This window comes from Canis lupus, chromosome 6, assembly GCF_003254725.2.
Source record: "Canis lupus dingo isolate Sandy chromosome 6, ASM325472v2, whole genome shotgun sequence".
NCBI classification, from domain to species: Eukaryota; Metazoa; Chordata; class Mammalia; order Carnivora; family Canidae; genus Canis; species Canis lupus.
The window spans coordinates 8,428,150-8,447,943 of NC_064248.1; the positions used below are offsets into that span (position 1 = coordinate 8,428,150).

General features: G+C 56.4%; 2 protein-coding genes across 4 annotated transcripts; both read left to right on the forward strand.

The window, feature by feature from the left end:
• Positions 1–372: 372 nt before the first annotated feature.
• PLOD3 (procollagen-lysine,2-oxoglutarate 5-dioxygenase 3) lies at positions 373–7,987 on the forward strand. 2 transcript variants are annotated; one of them, XM_025425944.3, is made up of 19 exons: positions 376–874; positions 1,244–1,335; positions 1,467–1,603; positions 1,716–1,879; positions 2,038–2,150; positions 2,292–2,355; positions 2,668–2,765; positions 2,981–3,082; positions 3,269–3,394; positions 3,584–3,705; positions 4,004–4,108; positions 4,205–4,330; positions 4,645–4,786; positions 4,869–4,982; positions 5,192–5,260; positions 6,040–6,144; positions 6,666–6,812; positions 7,091–7,216; positions 7,549–7,987. In XM_025425944.3, exons 1-19 carry the CDS (start codon positions 760–762, stop codon positions 7,702–7,704), a joined length of 2,223 nt encoding a protein of 740 aa, XP_025281729.3. In that variant the 5' UTR covers positions 376–759; the 3' UTR covers positions 7,705–7,987. The 2 variants fall into 2 exon arrangements, 1 of the variants encoding a protein (XP_025281729.3); XR_007411121.1 differs by lacking the exon at positions 7,549–7,987 and having other exon boundaries at positions 373–874; positions 6,650–6,812.
• A 3,594-nt stretch (positions 7,988–11,581) lies between these two features.
• MOGAT3 (monoacylglycerol O-acyltransferase 3) lies at positions 11,582–15,498 on the forward strand. Of its 2 annotated transcripts, none has more exons than XM_025425947.3 (7): positions 11,582–12,074; positions 12,347–12,454; positions 12,541–12,611; positions 12,885–13,089; positions 13,506–13,566; positions 14,947–15,149; positions 15,242–15,498. In XM_025425947.3, the coding sequence occupies exons 1-7, from the start codon at positions 12,002–12,004 to the stop codon at positions 15,394–15,396; spliced, it is 876 nt and encodes a 291-aa protein (XP_025281732.1). In that variant the 5' UTR covers positions 11,582–12,001; the 3' UTR covers positions 15,397–15,498. The 2 variants fall into 2 exon arrangements, with proteins under 2 accessions (XP_025281732.1, XP_025281731.1); XM_025425946.3 differs by having other exon boundaries at positions 11,596–12,074; positions 13,392–13,566.
• The last annotated feature ends 4,296 nt before the right edge of the window (positions 15,499–19,794 follow it).

Here is a 19,794-nt window from a genome sequence, read left to right on the forward strand (position 1 = left end):
GGTGCCGGTGGTCCTTTGAGAAATGTCATTTTCCTTTCGTCCTTCTGAAGATGCCATCATCACAAAGGCTGCCCCTGGAGCTTCTCTCCGGGGCGGCTGAGGCGAGGGGCTGGACTTCCAAAGAAAGTGGGCAGGCTCGAGTGGGCAAGCCGAGAGGCCCCGGGGACCGTCTGCGGAAACCTCGCCCCCCAGCGCCGCTGGGGCCGCAGACTCCTCGGCCTTCGCCCCTCTGGCCGCCCGCTCCTGCACTCGTCCCGGCTCCCCGCGCCCCCCCACCCGCCGCCGTGCTCTCCCCGCCTTCCGTCCCGCCGCTCCGGGCAGGGCTGTGGCAAAGACCCGCCTCCGCATCCCGCCCGGCCTGCAGGGGGTCACTTCCCCTCTCCGGGTTTCAGCTTCCTCGCGTGTCAGGCGGCGCTGGGCCCGGCTGGCTCTGGCCAGAGTCCTCGGCTCGGGAGAGCCGGCCCGAGCCGCCGCCCCTCCCCCGCCTCCCGCCGGGCGCCCCCTCCGCGGGCTCCGCGCAGCCGGCGCGCTCACGCCCGGGGACAATCCGAGCCTTGTCTGCGGCGCCGGCTCTCGAGTTTTCAGCAGCCTCGGGCTACGCCTTTTTTTCCAGGGCGGCGCCCACACCCCGCTCCTCCTCGGGGCCGGCCGCCCTGCGGCCCCGGCCGCGCTGCCCAGAACCCCTCCCCAGAGCTGGGATCCGGGCGCACAGCCCCAGCGCCCCGCGGGCCTGTGTGCCGTCTGCGCCGGCTCCCCGCCATGGCCTCCTCCGGCCCGGGACTCCGGCTCCTCCTGGGGCTCCTACTGCTGCTGCCGCCGCCGCCTGCTACCTCGGCCTCCGACCGTCCCCGGGGCGGCGACCCGGTCAACCCAGGTGAGAGCCCCGGGAACGCCGGGTGGGTGGTGCCAAGTCTGCGTGCCCGCCCGGGGGCCGGGGTGGGGGACGAGGTCTGGAGGGGGTGCCGGCCTCTTCCACGCCCCGCGCCCTCCACTCGGCCAATCCCGCGGCCCCTCGCCCACTCCCCACCCTGAGCCGGGATTTCCAGCCTCCCCACGTGAACGGACCCCGAATTCCTGGTCACTCCCATCCGCTCTCAACTGGGGCCCAGGTTCCCCTGGTTGGGCCGAGTTTAAGAAGGAATTGGAAAAAAGCGAAGGACTGGAGCAGAGTCGTAGGGAGGCGAAGGGGGTGGGCGGTGAGCGGGGCGAGTGGGTCCTGAGCACCAATTCCGGCTGGTGACAGAGAAGCTGCTGGTGATCACGGTGGCCACAGCCGAGACGGAAGGATACCGGCGTTTCCTGTGGTCGGCGGAGTTCTTCAACTACACTGTGCGGGTGAGAGGAATGCCCTCCTTCGCCCACCCCAGGGGTGGGCAGAGGGCTGTCCGGGGCCCCACGGTGAGCCTGGTCGGGAGGGCCCAGCTGGCCGACTGAGCCCCTCCTGGCATGGCGGGTCTTCCCCACAGACCCTGGGCCTGGGAGAGGAGTGGCGAGGGGGTGATGTGGCCCGAACGGTTGGTGGAGGACAGAAGGTCAGGTGGCTAAAGAAGGAGATGGAGAAATATGCAGACCGGGAGGATATGGTCATCATGTTCGTGGACAGGTGAAGAAGGGGCTGCTGAAGGGGAGGAGAAGAAGGGGCAGGCAGGAGGCAGAGGGCGGGGGTCAGGATACTGAGGTTCCTGCTGTGCTGTCGTGCCCTCTTCCTCTCCCAGCTACGATGTGATTCTGGCTGGCAGCCCCGCAGAGCTGCTGAAGAAGTTCGTTCAGAGTGGCAGTCGCCTGCTCTTCTCCGCTGAGGGCTTCTGCTGGCCCGAGTGGGGGCTGGCCGAGCAGTACCCTGAGGTGGGCACAGGGAAGCGCTTCCTCAACTCTGGTGGTGAGTGGCAGAGCACCTGAGGCAGAGGGAAAAGAGTGGTGGGACATATGGAGGGGCATATGGAGTGTTCCAGGTGCTGAGGGCCAGAGAGGGAGTGGGACTGGGCCCTGGGGCCTTGAGAGTCCTGGAGTCAGCACCTGCCCACCCATCCCCTGCAGGATTCATTGGCTTTGCCCCCACCATCCACAAAGTGGTCCGCCAGTGGAAGTACAAGGATGACGATGACGACCAGCTGTTCTATACTCGGCTCTACCTGGACCCAGGGCTGAGGGTAGGGAAGGCTGGAGGGGGGCTGTCCAGCCTCCAGCTGAAGGGGAGAGGAGAGGGTAGGACTTTTGGGAGGATGTAAAAGGAGTGGGAAGTGCTGGCCTACCTCCCTGCATAGTGACCTGCCCCATCTCATCCCATCTAGGAAAAACTCAGCCTCAATCTGGATCATAAATCTCGGATCTTTCAGAACCTCAATGGGGCTTTAGGTGAGAACAAAGGGCTCTACTTCTGTCATTTTATTTAGCCCTTCAAAGGGAAGGTCTGGGCTTACCCCCTGTTACAGGGAGGAAAGTGCCTCTCTGAGGGACTGGTGACTTACCTAGGAACTCCCCCAGGGTGGCCAGAGCCTGGTCAGAACCCTCGGGAGAGAGAAAGAACCCTACCCTAGAGCCACAGTCCTTCATCCTCTAGAGAAGCCCCCCCAGGTTCCCCCACCCAACCGCATCCCATACTTAGAAGCATCATTGCTTGGCAGCTTTGAGAGGAAAGGAGTGTAAAGCAGAGCCTTTCTTCCCCAGATGAGGTGGTTTTAAAGTTTGATCGGAATCGTGTGCGGATCCGGAATGTGGCCTACGACACACTTCCTGTTGTGGTCCACGGGAATGGTCCTACTAAGGTGCTCCAATGGCTTATACCCTCCACCCCTGCCCCTACCTACCTCTAGCCCTTCCAAGCCTGTCCTCCCTAACCCCACCAGCAGCAGAGGTGCTGGGAGAGGTGCTAAGTGTCCATCTCTCCCCTTCCTGCCCTGTCCCCTGCCTGTCCACCTGACCTCCCTCACCTCTGCTGCTGGACTCCTTGGCTTCTACCTCTTACTGCCTCTCCCAACAGCTCCAGCTGAATTACCTGGGAAACTATGTTCCTAATGGCTGGACTCCTCAGGGAGGCTGTGGGTTCTGTGGCCGGGACCGGAGGACACTCCCGGGGGGGCAGGTGAGGAGGGGTGCTAGGGTGCTGCAGGACCAGGCATCAAGGCAGAGGGCACAGGGAGAGCCTGCTGGGCAGCAGTGCATGGGGAGCTCCTGGGGATTCCCAACCTGCCAGGGTGGTAGAGGACACACTGGTCTGGGGGCCTGGACTCCTCTGAGCCCCGTCATGTCGTCATGTTGTATCTTCCAGCCTCCCCCCCGGGTGCTTCTGGCTGTGTTTGTAGAACAACCTACCCCATTCCTGCCCCGCTTCCTGCAGCGGCTGCTGCTCCTGGACTACCCCCCTGACAGGGTCACCCTGTTCCTGCATAACAACGTGAGACACTCTGACAGCCTCTCCCTTGTGCACCCTCCCAAGGAACTCTGCCCCTACCTGGTCTGGAACTCCCACCCCCCACCCCCACCCGGACTCCTTCCTTACATCCTTTCCATCCACCTCCTTGCCCCTCCTGTCCCTCAGGCACCATTTTTCCTACCCTCTCTAACCCCTCTCTCCCATCTCCAGGAGGTGTACCATGAGCCCCACATCGCAGACTCCTGGCCCCAGCTCCAGGACCACTTCTCAGCTGTGAAGCTGGTGGGACCAGAGGAGGCCCTGACACCAGGCGAGGCCAGGGACATGGCCATGTGAGTGAGCACTGGGTGGGGAGGATGGTCAAGGGTGAAGGGGTGCTCCATGTAGCATGGAGCCTATGCTCAGCCTCCACAGGGGCACCCTCCCAGCCAGGAGAACCTGGGGTCCTGGGGAAGCAAGCACAGCACCCCCCAGCACCCCCAGCCTTCCTCTTCTCCTCTTGCTGGTGCTTCTACCCACTTTCTTGCTCTCCTCGACAGGTGGGGGAGTTCTTCCACTTACCACACAGTCCCTTCCTTCCCCCACCTGCTCCTGTTTCAGCTCAAGTGTTCGTTGATCTATCACCTCCAGGGACAGTTGTCGGCAGGACCCAGAGTGTGAATTCTACTTCAGCCTGGACGCTGATGCCGTCATCACCAACCCTCAGACACTGCGTATCCTCATTGAAGAGAACAGGTCACTTGCCCCGCTCAGCCAGAGGGCCCCCAAATAGTCTCCTGGGAGCCCCCACCTCCTTCCTGGGGCCCAGGGCTCACCTCTGCCTGTCCACAGGAAGGTGATAGCACCCATGCTGTCCCGCCACGGGAAGCTGTGGTCCAACTTCTGGGGAGCCCTGAGCCCCGATGAGTACTACGCTCGCTCGGAGGACTATGTGGAGCTGGTACAGCGGAAGCGAGTGTGAGTCCTGCCGGAGGGCTGCAAACCCTCTTGTCTGGCCTTGGGGAGGAGACCATAAACACCTGCATGCTCCCCCGTTTCCCTGCTCTCGGGGGTCCAGAGTGGCCACCAGTCAGAAGTGCCACCCCTGCAGAGTTGGGGCTGACTATGGAGCAGACTGAGGTGTTGTGACTAGCAGTGCTTAGCAGGGAAGCGACGGGACCTTTTGGCCTGGAGGGTGGGGTGCCCTGAAGGAAGGGGTTCCTGGGTTGAACCGGGCAGAATTTGGGGGAGAGGGCCACCCACTGATCTGACCCCAGCGTGGGTGCCTCCAGGGGCGTGTGGAATGTGCCCTATATATCCCAGGCATACGTGATCCGTGGTGAGACCCTGAGGACAGAGCTGCCCCAGAGGGAGGTGTTCTCAGGCAGTGACACCGACCCAGACATGGCCTTCTGTAAGAGCCTGCGGGATAAGGTGAGTGGGGCCTGGGCGCCCAAAGCTGAGGTGCAGAGAAGCAGCCACCCATGTCTCCTCACACCCTCCCCCCCCACTCCAGGGCATCTTCCTCCACCTTAGTAATCAGCACGAGTTTGGCCGCCTCCTGGCCACTTCCCGGTATGACACAGACCATCTGCACCCGGACCTCTGGCAGATCTTCGACAACCCCCTGGTGAGAGCCAACTGCTTGCTCAGAGAATGGGACATGCCCTCCACTCTGGGAGGATGCAGGCACCTGGACACATGTGCAAGCGCTTGCTCCCAAGTTCAGCAACTGTGTGGGGAGAGGTGGTGGTGGTTGTGGTACTGGGGCTTCCTGAGTGGGAGCTGAGGGAGTGAAGAGGGCACCCATGGAGGTGTGTACCCCTCCCTCTCCCTCAGGATTGGAAGGAGCAGTACATTCATGAGAACTACAGCCGGGCCCTTGAAGGGGAGGGGCTCGTGGAACAGGTGAGCCCCATGTAGGACCCCTGACCCCCTGAGTCGCCTGCCTGGATTAGTCATTTTCAAACCGACTTCTCTTGGGTGTCTGAGGGTTTTCTGCTTAGGCAGATAAAGGTGGAGGCCCAGCAGATAGGCCTTCGGCTCCCCACCCTGCCACTGATCAGAGCAATCCTCTCTTGTTGTCGGGCTTATTGGTATTATGGGTGGCATGACAGTTTTGTAAAGCCCCGGCAGCCATATGCCATTTGTACTTTTTCCGGTGCCACACCTGCCTTCCATGGCCCAGCCTTTCCTGGCTAGCCCCCATGCTCAGAGTCCCAATCCCCAAGCTTCTCCCATCTCCTGGCTTCCTTTTCTGTTCCCTGCTTTTTTATTTATTTTATTTTATTTTATTTTATTTTATTTTATTTTATTTTATTTTATTTTATATTTATCTATTTATCTATTTATTATTTTATTTATTTTTTATTTTATTTTATTTTATTTATTTTATTTTATTTATTTTATTATTTTATTTATTTTATCTTATTTTATTTTATTTATGAGAGACACAGAAAGAGAGAGAAGCAAATAGGCAGAGAAAGAAGCAGGATTTCTGTGGGGAGCCCGATGTGGGACTCAATCCCGGAACCCCGGGATCACGACCTGAGCTGAAGGCAGACGCTCAACTGCTGAGCCACCCAGGCATCCCTGCTCCCTGCCTTTACTCCCCTCGGTTGGCTGCTTTGCTCCCCAAGAGGTCTGCAAGCATCTCCCCGCCCTGTTCTTGCCCTGTCTGTCCTCAGCCGTGCCCAGATGTGTACTGGTTCCCCCTGCTGTCCGACCAGATGTGTGACGAACTGGTGGAGGAAATGGAGCACTATGGCCAGTGGTCAGGAGGCCGGCATGAGGTGAGAGGGGCTGGGGCAGGGAGGACTCCCCACCCCCTGGGGCAGGGAAGGTGCAGCTGTGATGAAGGGAAATGGAATCATGAGAGTCGGAGCAGGGTGGGGCCCCCAGAGTGCTGGGGACCCAGGGGGGGCACAACTGCATGCATGCATTCATTCAGAAACTCCTTACCAGGCAGGCAGGTCTGCGACACCCACCACTGAACTGGGCGCTCTGGTGTAGAGCACTTGCTTGAGCCCTGCCCTCCTGCACCTCACCTGCTATAGGCAATAGCAGGAGCCCTGCTCCTGAAGGTTGTGATGGGCAGCCCAGATGCTGTAGGAGTCACAGGAGGGGCCCTTGGCCTGGACGTGGGGGGTGACCAAGGGGCTTCCCAGAAGAGGTACCATCTTCAGGGTGAGTTAGAGGGAGTCAGGTAGAGTGGTCGAGGCTCCTAAATGCACGTCACACAAGCTTTCGGGCCTCAGAGCAGGGGGGAGCGGCTGGCATGGCCCTATTTGGGCTCAGTGCCCACTGCCCACAGGACTCAAGGCTGGCTGGAGGCTACGAGAATGTGCCCACTGTGGACATCCATATGAAGCAGGTGGGCTATGAAGACCAGTGGCTGCAGCTATTGAGGACGTACGTGGGCCCCATGACAGAGAGCCTGTTCCCAGGCTACCACACCAAGGTGAGCTGCCACCCCTGCCTCCTCCCACACCCCAGTTCTGGCTGGAAGTCTGCACATGGTGCTCCTTCAGCTCCTGTAGCATCTGGAGTCCTGAGGGAAGGGATACCACTGGATGGCAGCCCCCCGGGGAGTTCGCAGGATACCCCCAAGGGCCAAGATCCCTGCAGCCCTCCTCCCCTCCTCCCACTGGGTTGAGGCTTCACCTCCTCAGAAGCGCCCCCGCCCACCCTGTGACCTCACGGCCATCCCTCCCACCTCTTCTCTCGTGCCCCCCACAGACCCGGGCAGTGATGAACTTTGTGGTCCGTTACCGGCCAGATGAGCAGCCCTCTTTGCGGCCCCATCACGACTCATCCACCTTCACTCTCAACGTGGCCCTCAACCACAAGGGCCTGGATTATGAGGTGAGCCCCGAGTGCCCTCCCCCGTCAGGGCACCAGCAGGGCCTCTCCACACACGCACATACACACTTGAGCCCTGGGCCTCCTGACAACCCCTACACACCCTCAGGCACCTGTCCCTGGCCTGTCCTCTTCTTGGTTCCAGTTACTTCGCCTGCACCACCTCCCGGACCTCTTTCAGGCTGTGTGCCTTGCCACCACCCCCCCACCCCAGCCCACCCCAGTGCCTCTCTTGTATGCTGACACCCCAAGCCCCCCATCCAGCCTCTCACCCTCCTGTGCCCCCCGCCCCCCATCTACTGATTTGCCCACTTCCATTCCTCCGTTTCTTCCAGGGAGGTGGCTGTCGCTTCTTGCGCTATGACTGCATAGTCTCATCCCCACGGAAGGGCTGGGGGCTCCTGCACCCCGGCCGTCTCACCCACTACCACGAGGGGCTCCCCACTACTCGGGGCACTCGCTACATCATGGTGTCCTTTGTCGATCCCTGACACTCAACCACTCTGCCAAACCTTCGCTGCCGCTGTGCCTTCCTGCACCCCCCTCCTTGGAAGGGGGTCTGTCTGGCGCCTCCTTTCCTGAGCGGATGTTCAGTGTGCCTGGGACTGAATGTGTCGCCTCCCCACCCCAACACACGGCCCTCTCAGGAAGCTCCTGGAGCCCCCATGCCCCTCCCCATGGTCCCCAAAGGTTCCTGGGGAGAAGGCTTCTGGGGGCTCCCCATACAATAAATTATTGTTTCTCAGCCTCCCTCCCATAAAGGAGGATTTGTAACTCTTGAGTCTGTGTATGTCTTTCACCTCCCTACTGAGCCTGAATCCCTCCTGCCACCAGAGCGGAAGGAGTTACCCCACAGAAAAAGAACAGAGGGGAGAAGGCAGAAGCGGATGGTAGAGCAGTGTGGGAACCTGGAAGCTTCCCTGGGTCCCATTTCTGGAGGTAGGGGTAGCATGGGGAGCCTGAGAAGGGCCAGGCCCCAAGGACTTCACTTAGATTTAGGTGGAAGCCTACCCCCACTCTCCCGCCAGACCCAGCCTCTTCTCCCTGACTCTCTTGTCACTTGAGGGCATCTGTGGGATGTCAGAGCCCTGTGCGGGGCTCTGGGGCCAGTGCAAAGGGAAGGAAGGCCCCCTGGAAGCATGTGTTCTAAGGGGACACAGGAGGCTTCTAGGACTCCAGCTTTTGGTTAGGGAGGATCAGGAAAGCCCTAGAGAGTCATCCCAAGAAAGCTTCCTGGAAGAGGAGAATGTGAAGCAGCCTTGAAAAAGAGGCGAGACCTCCTGAGAGCTGATGTGGCCTCCAGCCTCTGCAAACAGGTGCCCTGGGGACTGCAGGCCATGTTCCTTTAGCTTGGTCCTTTCCAGTTCCTTTTCCAGCCTACCTTGCTGGGTTTCTCTCCCAACTGGTCCCTTGCAGAAGCCTTTTGAAAACCAAATGGCCTGTTCCTGGATCCCAGGGCACTTCTCGCCTCCGACACCTAACTTGCCATCCACGCCTTCCTCCCTACTGCCTGGACTCCCAGGAGAACCTCCTCTATGAAGCCTTCCTTCATAGACTGTAGACTGAGCATCTCTCTGGCCTGTGTGTCTCACCTGGGTCTCCCTGCAGGTGGAAGTGGGCTGATCAGGGACAGGAGAAAATACCTCCTTGGCGGGTGGCAACCCACATGAGAGTGAAGCGGGAGACAGGGATAGAAAGGGGGTGCCAGCCTGAGCAGCACTGGACGCTGGCTCCTCCTGTCTCCTACGACCCACCATTCATTTACTGAGTGCTCCCAGCTGCTGGGCATCTGTCACAAGGGCTCTGCTTATGAGAGCAACAGCTGTCTTCTCATTGCTCACAGCTGGGCCAGAAAATTGCCATGAAGGAGGGAAAGTATTTTATGCCAGGAGAGCATGTGACAGAGGCACCTAATGGGGTGTGTGTCAGTCTTACCTAGAGAAATGACGTTCCCTGACCCCAAGACGGTACTGGCTTCACAGCTCTGGCCAGTGTCAGGAGGGCCGTGGTGATGGGAGGACCAACCCCAGTTTACTCGAAGGGTATCCTCTTGGGCTCACCAATCCCTGACCATTCTCCAAAAGCCCCTCCTTCTGGACTGTGTCCCCACAGAGGCCTAAGCTACTCCTTAGGGGCCAGACCAGAGCAGCTAAAGAGTTTTCTAGCTGTTCTCACTCATGGGGGGGGGGGAGCCCTGCCATTCATGGTACACACCATGCTGGCAACACCCCACCTTCCCAGACCTCTGCCAGCTGGCTACTTGGCTACTTGGAGGTCCTGACTTCCACATGGTGCAACCACCTGCCTCACTCCCAGGCTCCTGGCCACACCCCTGGGCATTTCTGTTTGGTCCTGTGTGTCACAGCCCCTTGAGTTCCAGCAGTGGTTAACCCTTCCTTGCTGGGGCTCACAAGGGTACAGGGTGTTCAGATCAGCAAAGAGGGAGGACACAGGAGCAGAACCAGGGCCAAGAGTCAGGGCCAGCAGATTGGACCACAATGAGTGTACTCAAGAGCCCATGGTGACCTCTGTGGGTGACCCCTGTGGACCCCTCCACAGTATGCTGGCCTCCTCCAGCTGCCTCCACTGGGGTCTTCAAGTGGTTGCTGTCCTGCAATGGGTCTTCTTCTTGAGGCTAGGTAAGGCCCAGCACATGGCGCTCTGCTTCCCAACTGCCAGGAGGGAGGCAGGACAGGGATCTCTGGAGGCTCCTGAGGAAATAAGAAGGAATTAGCTGGGACAGGAGGGCCTGAAGCCATGGAACAGGGAAGAGGGAGCAGCAGAGGGGGATAACTGGGGATGGAATGCCTGGGTCCCGAGTCTTCTCCTGTCCACCTCCAGCCCAGGTGTGCTGGCACTTCTAAGCCAGGCGAGCTTGCTCCTTGCGGTCCTCTACTTGGTCTGGCTCTACAGAGACAAGGACACGCGGAGGGCAGGAGGCTGCCACTCTGCCTGGGGCCACAGCTAGGCCATCTGGAGATGTTTCTGAGATTACTTCTCTGTCTCGGTGAGGGCACCGGGAATGGTGTGCTGAGTGGGGGCAAGGCTTTGGAAGAGACTTCTCTGGTCACCCTCAAAAGTCTAATCTCACCGCCAGAGTGGGGGAGGTTCCCTGTGCCCCCAGCTGGTTAAAATCGCAGAACTGGATACTTCCTGCAACTACCTCTTTGGCTTCCACCCTCACAGGGTCCTGGTCATCTTTGGCAACTTCTGCACTGAGGCCACAGGCTTCTCCAGCCTCTTCCCTGGCCTCTGGTCTCACCGGCCTTGTTGGTTCCACCTCCCTCTCTTCCGGGACTACATCCTGTGTGAGGGGGAGGGGTGGGGAGAACTGCCTCAGGACCCTCAGTCCCTGCTGTGTTGCCCCTACCTCCCTAGGGGGCAGGTGGAGGCTCCTGGTCCCAGCTCTACCTTCCTGGTGCCCTCCTCCCCCTTTTCTCAAAAGCCCAGGCATCAGGCCCCCTCTGCACTCCCCCAGGTTTATTGTCCTCTGACAGGGACAGTGCTGCCTCTCTCCGGTCCTGTCCGGGCCTGGGGGCGGCCGGGTGGCCCTGCTGGCCCTGGGAGGGCCCCTGGAAGCGCTGGAAGCAAAACCCGGCGCGCTGTTTTGCGGATCCGGAATCAGAAGAGATTTGTCCAGCTGGCACCGGGACACGGGTGAGGAAGCCGCCGTGTCCGGGTCGCACCGGCTCGGCCTAACTTGGGGAGGAGCGCGGCCCGCCCCAGGAACCTGGAATCAGGCGCGCCCCTGCTTCCCCAGGGCCTCCCCGGTGCCTGTCTTCTCTTTCGGGAAGAGCGAGCTCTTCCAGCCGTTCGCGAACCCTCCGGACCCTTGGGCCTCCTTCTGCCCTTCCGGGCGCGCCCATCCACCCGGTCCGGGAGTCCCAGCCTCTGCCCCCTCGGCTCCCCTGCGCGCACCAGCTCCGCAGCGCTCGGGCCAGCGCGCTCCCCGCGCCGGGCGGGGAACCGGCGGCTGCTGGCCACGCCTGGCCACACCGGCCTCACCCTCTTTGACAACCTCCCAGGCCCTGAACTCTGTCCGAGACGGTCGCGCCGTTGGGCAGGAAGGGGCCGGGCGGGGCCGGGGATCCCGTTCTGCGCGCAGTGAGGCCCCCACCCCGCGAAGCCCGCGGCCCGGCCGAGCGGAGGTGACCGCTCTGCGCGCGCTCTAAGTGGCGCGGCTCAAGCGGCTGTTCCGGGAGCGCAAGGCGCGCGCCGGCCTCCCGGGCCACCCGCACCTCCCCCGTACGCGGGGCACAGCCCCGATCCTCCCGCCCCCGCGGCGACTGGGGGCGGGCAGGGAAATTAAACGTGGGACCAGAGCTGGCAGCGTGTGCGTGTTTGTGCGCAGCCGTGTCCCTGAGGTGCCGACACTCCCGGGGACCTGCACACGGAGCCGGGGCGCGCACCAGGGGCCTGCCCGGCCACGCTGGGTATGCCGTGGTCTCAGCTGGGACCCGGTTGGCGGGCGCTCCTGCTTCTTCTGAGCCCCCCTCCACATCGGTTTCTGGGCCACCGATGCCCCACACCCCTCACACACACCCTGCCGCAACCCAGCTCCGCCCAGCGACCAGCCCAAACTGACGCAGGCAGTTCAAAGATCCTTCTGGGGCCCCAGATCCAAGGACCTCCCTACACCTCCCTATCCACACTCGGCAACACACCTGCAGGCCCCGGAGGCGTGGAGCGTTTGGTCGCTCCAGCAAGAAAGCCTTCACTCCGTGCCCAAACCTTCGTCGTTTGCGCTCCAGGCCCTGGAACCCCACTGGCGGAGGGGAGCGCCCCACCATGAGAACCACGCAGAAACAGTGGCTAGAAGCCTTAAGCGTCTCCTATTACGTGTTCACTTTCCTCTTCATGGGTGAGACGCCTGGTGCGCCGAGGGTCCGCCTGGGGAGCAGGGACTGCGGGGACGCAGACTGGGCTGGGGCCCCACTTGCCTGTATAGGGGAGGGCTAAGGGAGCTGGAGAGCAGCAGAGGGCCAGAGGTCAGGCTGGAGCCGGCAGGATGCACACCAGCAATGGGAGGGGCGGGGGGGAGGGGAGTGGGGGTGGGGGTGGCACAAGGTGGTGCCGGTTGGAATGACCCAGCTTCAAAAACTCATGCGTTTTGCTTTCTCAACTTTCACCCAGGCCTTTTCTTCTCCCTTCTTGTCCTCTTCCTCCTCTTCACTTCATTCTGGTCCATCTCTGTTCTCTACTTGGTGTGGCTCTTCCTGGACTGGGACACACCCAACCAAGGTGAGTGTGGCTGGACATGCACCCAGGGAGCAGAGATGGGGGGCCAGTGCCTCCAGAGATTCTTCCACCCATCTCTCTGCCCCAAGGTGGGAGGTGCTTTGAGTGCAACAGGAGCTGTACCATTTGGAAACACTTGAAGGATTATTTTCCTATTAAGGTGACAGGTCACCCTCCACAGAGACTCTCTGTCCCCTCTCTCTCCCCAGCCCCCCACCCCTGCTCACCCCTGCCCTTGGCGGAGGGGGGCTAAACTCCGACAAGAATACACATGGGACAGGGGTGGAGTGGTGTTCCAGAGTAGGCCCTCTGTGCTGTTGACCCTATTTGAGGACCTTGAACTCTGAAGTTGGTTGGGGTGGAGGGCAACTCTTTTCAGCTGGTGTCCTGCCTTCCGTGCCTCTTTCCCTTCAACCTGCCCAACACCCTGAAGCTGGTGAAGACAGCAGAGCTTCCCCCTGACCGGAACTATGTTGTGGGTTGTCACCCACATGGGATCATGTGCATGGGAACCTTCTGCAATTTCGTCACGGAGGCCAACAACTTCTCCAAGCAGTTCCCGGGGATTCAGACATCACCCGTAACACTGGCCTTTCTCTTGCACCTCCCAGTCTATCGTGACTACCTCATGTACCTTGGTAAGCCTCAAGCTGAGTGGGAGGAGGGCCCGTTGCTACCCTCCCCCTACACCAGACTGCCTCCCACCCACCCAACACAGGGACCTGGCCTGAACATTGGCCTGGCTCACAGTGGGCATCAGTGCATGGCTTTGGAGCGAGTGTCCTGCATCCTTGTTGGGAAAGGCATTAGAGGTCACACTGCCAGTGGCATGGGGAGCAGGTGTGGGAGGAATGGGGTGTGGATCCCCCTGAATGGCAGGTGAGGGACTAGGCAGCCCAGGAGGGGGTGGTGACTGCTCCCTACCTCCTCATGTACGCAGGACTGTGTTCTGTGAACCGCCGGAGCCTGGACTTTATTTTGTCCAAGCCCCAGCCCGGGCAGGCGGTAGCCATCGTAGTTGGGGGTGCCCACGAGTCCCTGTTTGCGATCCCAGGGATGCACTGCCTCGTTCTCCGGAACCGCAAAGGCTTCGTGCGCCTGGCACTGAGGCACGGGTGAGTGGGGTGTGGTGCCCAGCCTGGGGCTGCTGCGGATGATCAGAACTTCACATTGTGTCTAGGGGTCCACATTCTTTGTCCCTGCACACGCAGGTTCCTGTAGCTGGGCCCCTATGTCCCCAGAGCCCACACTGTGCCCTGTATCCACAGGGCCCTCATGTCAACACTTGAGTGCTTTCTCTGCACCAAGCACTGGGCCCACTTTTGCCAGGCTTCTTCCCTCTCTGAAAGAGGCAGGAGCATAGTGCAAGTAGCAGGACCTTATGCTCAGAAGCCCTGGGGATTTCTGATGCCACCTCAAAGGCAAGACCTTGGACATGTTTTTTTGCCTGTGAGACAAGACTAATACTATGCTATGATGTTGCAGTTGCAAAGACCAGATGAGAAAATATATACAGTTGTCCCTTGAGCAACACCGGTTTGAACTATACAGGTCCTTTATACAGGGATTTTTTTTTTTTTTTTTACAGTATAGACTTTAAATGTATTTTCTCTTCCTGATGATTTCCTTTCTACTTTTTAAAAAATATTTTATTGATTTATTTATTTTAGAGAGAGAGAGTGCATGTGTGAGCAGGGGGAGGGGCAAAGAATCTCAGGTCGACTCTGCACTGAGCACAGAGTCCAGCGTGGGGCTCAGTTCCTCAAACCTGAGATCATGACCTGAGCCAAAATCAACAGTTGGGTTCTTGGTCAACCAAGCCACCCTGGTGCCCCCTGATGATTTTCTTTCTTTTTTCCTTTCTTCCTTCTTTTATTTCTTTCTTTCTTTCTTCCTTCTTTTTAAGATTTTAATTTAATTAAAATAATTTGGGACGCCTGGGTGGCTCAGCGGTTGACCATCTGTCTATGGCTCAGGGCATGATCCTAGAGGCCCAGGATTGAATCCCACATCAGGCTCCCTGCATGGAGCCTGTGTCTTTGCCTCTCTTTCTCTCTCTCTGTGTGTGTCTCTCATAAATAAAATCTTTAAAAAAAAAAATTGTGAGTCCAGGGGCACCTGTGTCTCAGTTGGTTTGGCATCTGCCTTTGTTTTGGCTCAGGTCATGATCCTGGGGTCCTGGGATCAAGCCCCACATCAGGCTCCCTGCTCAGTGGGGAGTCTGTTTCTCCCTCTCGTTCTGCCCCTTCCCCACTGCTCCGTGCTCTCTCTCTCTCAAATAAATAAATAAAATCTAAAAAAAAAAAAAAAATCTTAAAAAAAAAAAGAAGAAGAAGAAGCATTGTGAGTCTTTTCATCTTTCTTTGTCATTTGCTTGAAAACAAGGCCTTGGGAAGAGGAATCTATCTGTAGGTGTGGGGAGGGATTTTCAGTCCGTCTTGGGGCGCTGCACAAGCCACTGACCTGACCATCCTTCTCTCGTTGTCTGTTCCCAGAGCTTCCCTGGTACCTGTGTACTCCTTTGGGGAGAATGATATCTTCAATTTTAAGGCTTTTCCCACAAACTCCTGGCAGTATCTGTGCCAGATCACCATCAAGAAGATCATGAAATTTTCTCCTTGCATCTTCTGGGGCCGCGGACTCTTCTCAGCTGACTCCTGGGGTTTACTGCCCTTCGCCAAGCCTATCACCACTGTGGGTGAGTACCTCCAAGGAAGAAAGCTGCTGTCAGCTGTGCGGGCAGCACAACCCTCCCCACCCCTCTCATCTCTGTCTCCCTTCTCCCTGCAGTGGGCCGCCCCATCCCTGTGCCACAGCGCCTCAACCCCACTGAGGAGGAAGTTGACCACTATCACATGCTCTACATGGAGGCTCTAGAGCAACTGTTTGAGGAACACAAGGAAAGCTGTGGTGTCCCAGCCTCTACTCACCTCATCTTTAAATAGCCCTGGCTTTGCCATTCCCCCAGCCCTGAGGCCCTGAGGAGGCTGTCAGAGCACCCACTGCCAGGCGTCAGTGCTCCAATAAAAGCTCCTTCTCTCTCCCCACTACTTTGTAGAGTCAGATGCCTGTGGAGCTCCAGCTCCTGCTCTGGGGGTAAGCAGGCCCAGGCATACTCTGCCCTCATCTTCCTGCACTGCAAAGCTGCTGCTTTGGACTGGGGATCAGAACCCTGATTCCAACAACCTCCTCCCAGCAAGCCTTAATTCTGCTGCATTACCTTGCATAAGTCTCTTTTCCTTGCTGAGCCCTTTCTCCCTCTGTGAACGAAGGCATCTGCTTCCCTAAGCGCTGTAGGGCCTCAGGATTGAGTTGAGGAGGTCGGCTCTGCAGAGGGGTAGGTCTGCAGGGTAAGCTGGAGAAGATAGCTGAGCTTGCTCAAGGATCCCTGGCTGTATGGGGAGTGGAATGATCTTTGATAGTAGAAAAGATAGTATTAGTCCATAGCTTACTACTGCACCCCATCTCCATCCTTTATGTCCCCTTGTGGCTGGAAGATGAATGAAACAGGGACCTATGTCCCCAGAGCCCACACTGTGCCCTGGAACAGCAGTAAGCCCTACTGCAAACCCAGCATCAGGTCAACATTAATCTATCTGCTCAGTAAGCATGGGACTCTTGTGATGATTGCGGAATTAATATTTAAGGGCTTAGAACACAGTTTGGCAAAATATTGTCATCCTCATCACAGACATGGTGTCTGTCCAACGAGAGGGTAAAACTGGACAGTCTAAGGGTCCTCATCGGGTCATATGACCCTCATGGGTCATATCGTCCCCCTGACTACATCAGTCCTATTTACTGACTGGATTTCCATCTGTATCCAGGACTTCAGAACAACTTGTTGAAATGTAATTGGAATGCAACTATACTAGTCTCCCACTGTCTTCTCAAATATATTCCATGGAAGAATTTCTTTCTTGTTCCTGGATGAAAATCTGAGCAGTCCTGTGACTGCTTAGGTGGCATGTTATTCATTCACCCAGGTTGGTACATAGACTTGTAGCTTGGGTAGTAATCCACACTCTGGTCTTCATCCAAGGGTAGGAATCTTCCATCTCCAGCCAGGGCAGCAAGTGAGCTGCCCGCTTGACCAGAAGAGGTGGGAGGTGGGGGGGGGGGAAGGGGGGGTGGAGCATAAAGGGGGTAGGGTTGACCTATTTCCTCCCCCTCCCTTACTAGCTGCTGTGACTGAACCCCTCAGGATTGGAGTGTGGGGCAAAGGAGGGGAAAAATGATCCCAAATGTTCTTGATGATATCGGTAAGATAGCTTCGTGTTCCCTGCACCTCCAGACCTCCCAAGCTGATTCCTTTTTTTCATGGGGGCTCTCCTGGATTCCCTTTTAAGTTCTTCTGTCTCACCATCTATCCCTGGTTTTCTGCCCATGCACTTGACATAGGATTTCTCCTTAGGAATTCCCATTGCTTTTCTAGGCTGGAAGTAGAGAGAGGGATTGAAACACCCAGCCCCAGCCTGGAACATTCTTAGCTTGGATACCACCAGAGTATAGCCGGGGCTCAATGCAGCTACTTGTCCTTCCTTCTTTCCTGGATGGGAGCTTCTAGTCAGCTACTGTCTGGTCTAATGAGACTTCTCTGGCGGGTACATCCCCCAAATGCTGGAGCATACCAAACTCTTTGAGTCTTGCAACCTTTGTCACTGATCTTGTGGAGGTAATAAGCCTTGCCCTCCGGGGGTAGGACTCGCAGAGACCTGAAGGCCTACGCCCGCCCCCACCACTCTCCTATGTGTACAAACTGTGATCCTTGTTGAGAGTCAGGGACCTGAGAGTCACTTCTTAATCATTTGCTTGGAAAATGTGGTTTTGCTTGTTGCATGTGGTCTGGTCAGGCCCCTTTTGGAATGCAGGACCTGCTTGTTGGAACTTCATGCCTCAGCCCAAACTTGGGGCGGTGGGGGGGGGGCAGGGCACATGTGTTTTTCTCTAGATTATTTTCTTGGGATTGTGCTTAAGCCTCAGACCAAGGGGCCGGTCCCTTCCAGTTCTAGACTCCAGGTCCTAGGTCCTCGCAGAGAAATATGCCACACTGCTGACAGGGTGATGATGGCCATTTATTGGAAACAGGAATAGGACAGAGTTGGAAGGCAAATATTTCAAGGAGAAGCTTGACACAGAACCTGAATTTGAGGCCCCAAAGTGGGTCCAAGAGGCATTTCTGAACTGTACGGGAGCAGCAGGGATGAGTCTGCTGATTGGCACCCAACACTGAGCCACATACTTGGCTTTGAGTCCAGCTCTGCCAGCTACCGATCATGACCTTGGTCAAGCCGCTGAATCTTTCCAAGCCTCAGTTCCTCCTGGTAACATTGGACTACCTACTTCAGAGTTGTGGGGTTTTAAAACTTTCTATTGAAATACCACACAGACAAGCACACAAATCATAAGGGCATAGCTCAAATTTTCACCAACTGAACAGACACAGGGCTTTTCTGGGAAGCGAATGAGATGCATCCAAACTCACAGGACAGCTGCACAGATGTCTTTGTGTTGAGGTTGAGCAAAACTGTCACCTGTCAGCGTCCCATCTTTCTGAGGCAGGGGCGGGGGGCACAATTCAGCCCTCAACAGGTGCCTTTTAAAAATTCACAAAGAGTCCTCTCTGCACCCACCCAGAGATGGTCTTCTGTGCAAATCATATTGGGTGGTGGTGAGCATTTGCCATGGTATATTTTCTTGGGGGAGCACACGTGGCAGGTGCACAAATAGAATAACAGAGATCTCTAGACGGTCCGGAAGGGTCTATTGTATTTTCAAGAGGCCTGGGCCCCAGAACCATTAATGAACATCACCATGCCATTCCTCCTCCATGTAGCTTAATGATAAGCCCCAACACTGTGATTTCTCCTCCTGATCTGGATGAGTCTACCTTATGAATATATGAACTGAAGAAGCCTTGGGAATTCAGATTACTGCCTCTTCTAGCTTTTTCCTCCCCTTTCATTCTCCCTGTGGCCACCAGAGGGCTGTCTCTACTCACAAGGCAGATATGTCACTGGGGCTTAAACCCCTTCCCAGCTGGCCAGCCCCTGCCTACAAGATGAGTACAACCCAGAACTGCTTGTTCTTGTGAAGCTGGCTGTTGCTTTGGGCTTTGCTCAGGCTGTCCACTGCTGCTGGTAGGACCTGGCCCTTCTTTATCCTCTGGAGGGAATTTTAACCAACTGAACCACCCAGGTGCCCTTGGTAGGATTTCAGTCTTGAGCATCAGTGCCCGGTAAGATTCCAACAAGACAACTACATCTGAGGTTTTGATGGAAGAACACAGTCCTTCCCAAAAAAGTACAACCTGACCCTTAGGAAGAAATTTAATGGGAGCCACATATATGATTTAAGCTTTTCTACTGGTAAGCACTTCAAAAAGATAAAGAGAAAATGGTGGGATTAGTTTTAATAATATTTTTATTTGGCCCAATATATCTAAAATATTCTTTCAATATGTAATCTATATAAAAATAGTAATGAGAGGGACACCTGGGGTGTGCCTTTGGCTCAGGTCGTGATCCTGGGATCGTGGATTGAGTCCTGCATCTGGCTCCCCACAGGGAGCCTGTTTCTCCCTCTGCCTATGTCTCTGTGTCTCTTATGAATAAATAAACAAAATCTTAAAAAAAAAACAGTATGAGATATTTTACATGCTTTCTTTTTGGACTAAGTCCTTGAAATCTGGCTTCTACTTCTACTTTGAACATATTTCAATTTAGATGCTAAACATCCATAGGAAATATATGATCCATATTTAGAGTTTACAAAATTCTCAAGTGCAAAGGTAGGTTCATGAGTGAAAAAGTAGTTCTGAACATACTTGAAAGCTTTTCAGAGATGCCTGCCTGGCTCAGTGGGTAGAGCATCAGACTCTTGATCTTGGGGTTTTGTGTTTGAGCCTCATGTTGGGCATAAAGGTTACTTCAAAATAAAATCTTTTTCTAAAAAAGTTTTCCAATAACTAGATCAATGATCTATTTTAAAATTTAATTCAAGTTAAATGAAATAAAAAGTTCAGTCCCTCAGTGGTGCCAACCACATTTCAGGTGCCCAATAGCAACACATGGTTAATGGCTACCTTATTGCCCAGGGCACGGAGATTTAATTCTCAGTCTACAGGACAAACAGGAGAGAGGAATATGGTAAACACCACCATGGAGGTGTAATCAGCAGAATCCAGATGGTGAGGACATTTACAGGAAGCAGCCAACCTTGTTTCTTCAACAAATAGTTGCAAAAAGAGAGAGATGGAGGGGAAAATCTATAGATTAAAACATATTTAGAAGATATATCAACTTTATCAGTTCTCTGTTCCTGTAGGGCAAATTACCCCCAAA

What these genes read in the sequence shown, in the direction of transcription:
- PLOD3 (XM_025425944.3), top strand. Translation starts at nt 760, where the DNA reads ATGGCCTCCTCCGGCCCGGGACTCCGGCTCCTCCTGGGGCTCCTACTG. An exon ending in GCGCTTCCTCAACTCTGGTG is followed by an intron (nt 1,880 to 2,037) that starts GTGAGTGGCAGA and finishes CATCCCCTGCAG; the next exon opens with GATTCATTGGCTTTGCCCCC. An exon ending in GGTCAGGAGGCCGGCATGAG is followed by an intron (nt 6,145 to 6,665) that starts GTGAGAGGGGCT and finishes CACTGCCCACAG; the next exon opens with GACTCAAGGCTGGCTGGAGG.
- MOGAT3 (XM_025425946.3), top strand. Translation starts at nt 12,002, where the DNA reads ATGAGAACCACGCAGAAACAGTGGCTAGAAGCCTTAAGCGTCTCCTAT. An exon ending in CTGGGACACACCCAACCAAG is followed by an intron (nt 12,455 to 12,540) that starts GTGAGTGTGGCT and finishes CTCTGCCCCAAG; the next exon opens with GTGGGAGGTGCTTTGAGTGC. An exon ending in TGACTACCTCATGTACCTTG is followed by an intron (nt 13,090 to 13,391) that starts GTAAGCCTCAAG and finishes TCATGTACGCAG; the next exon opens with GACTGTGTTCTGTGAACCGC.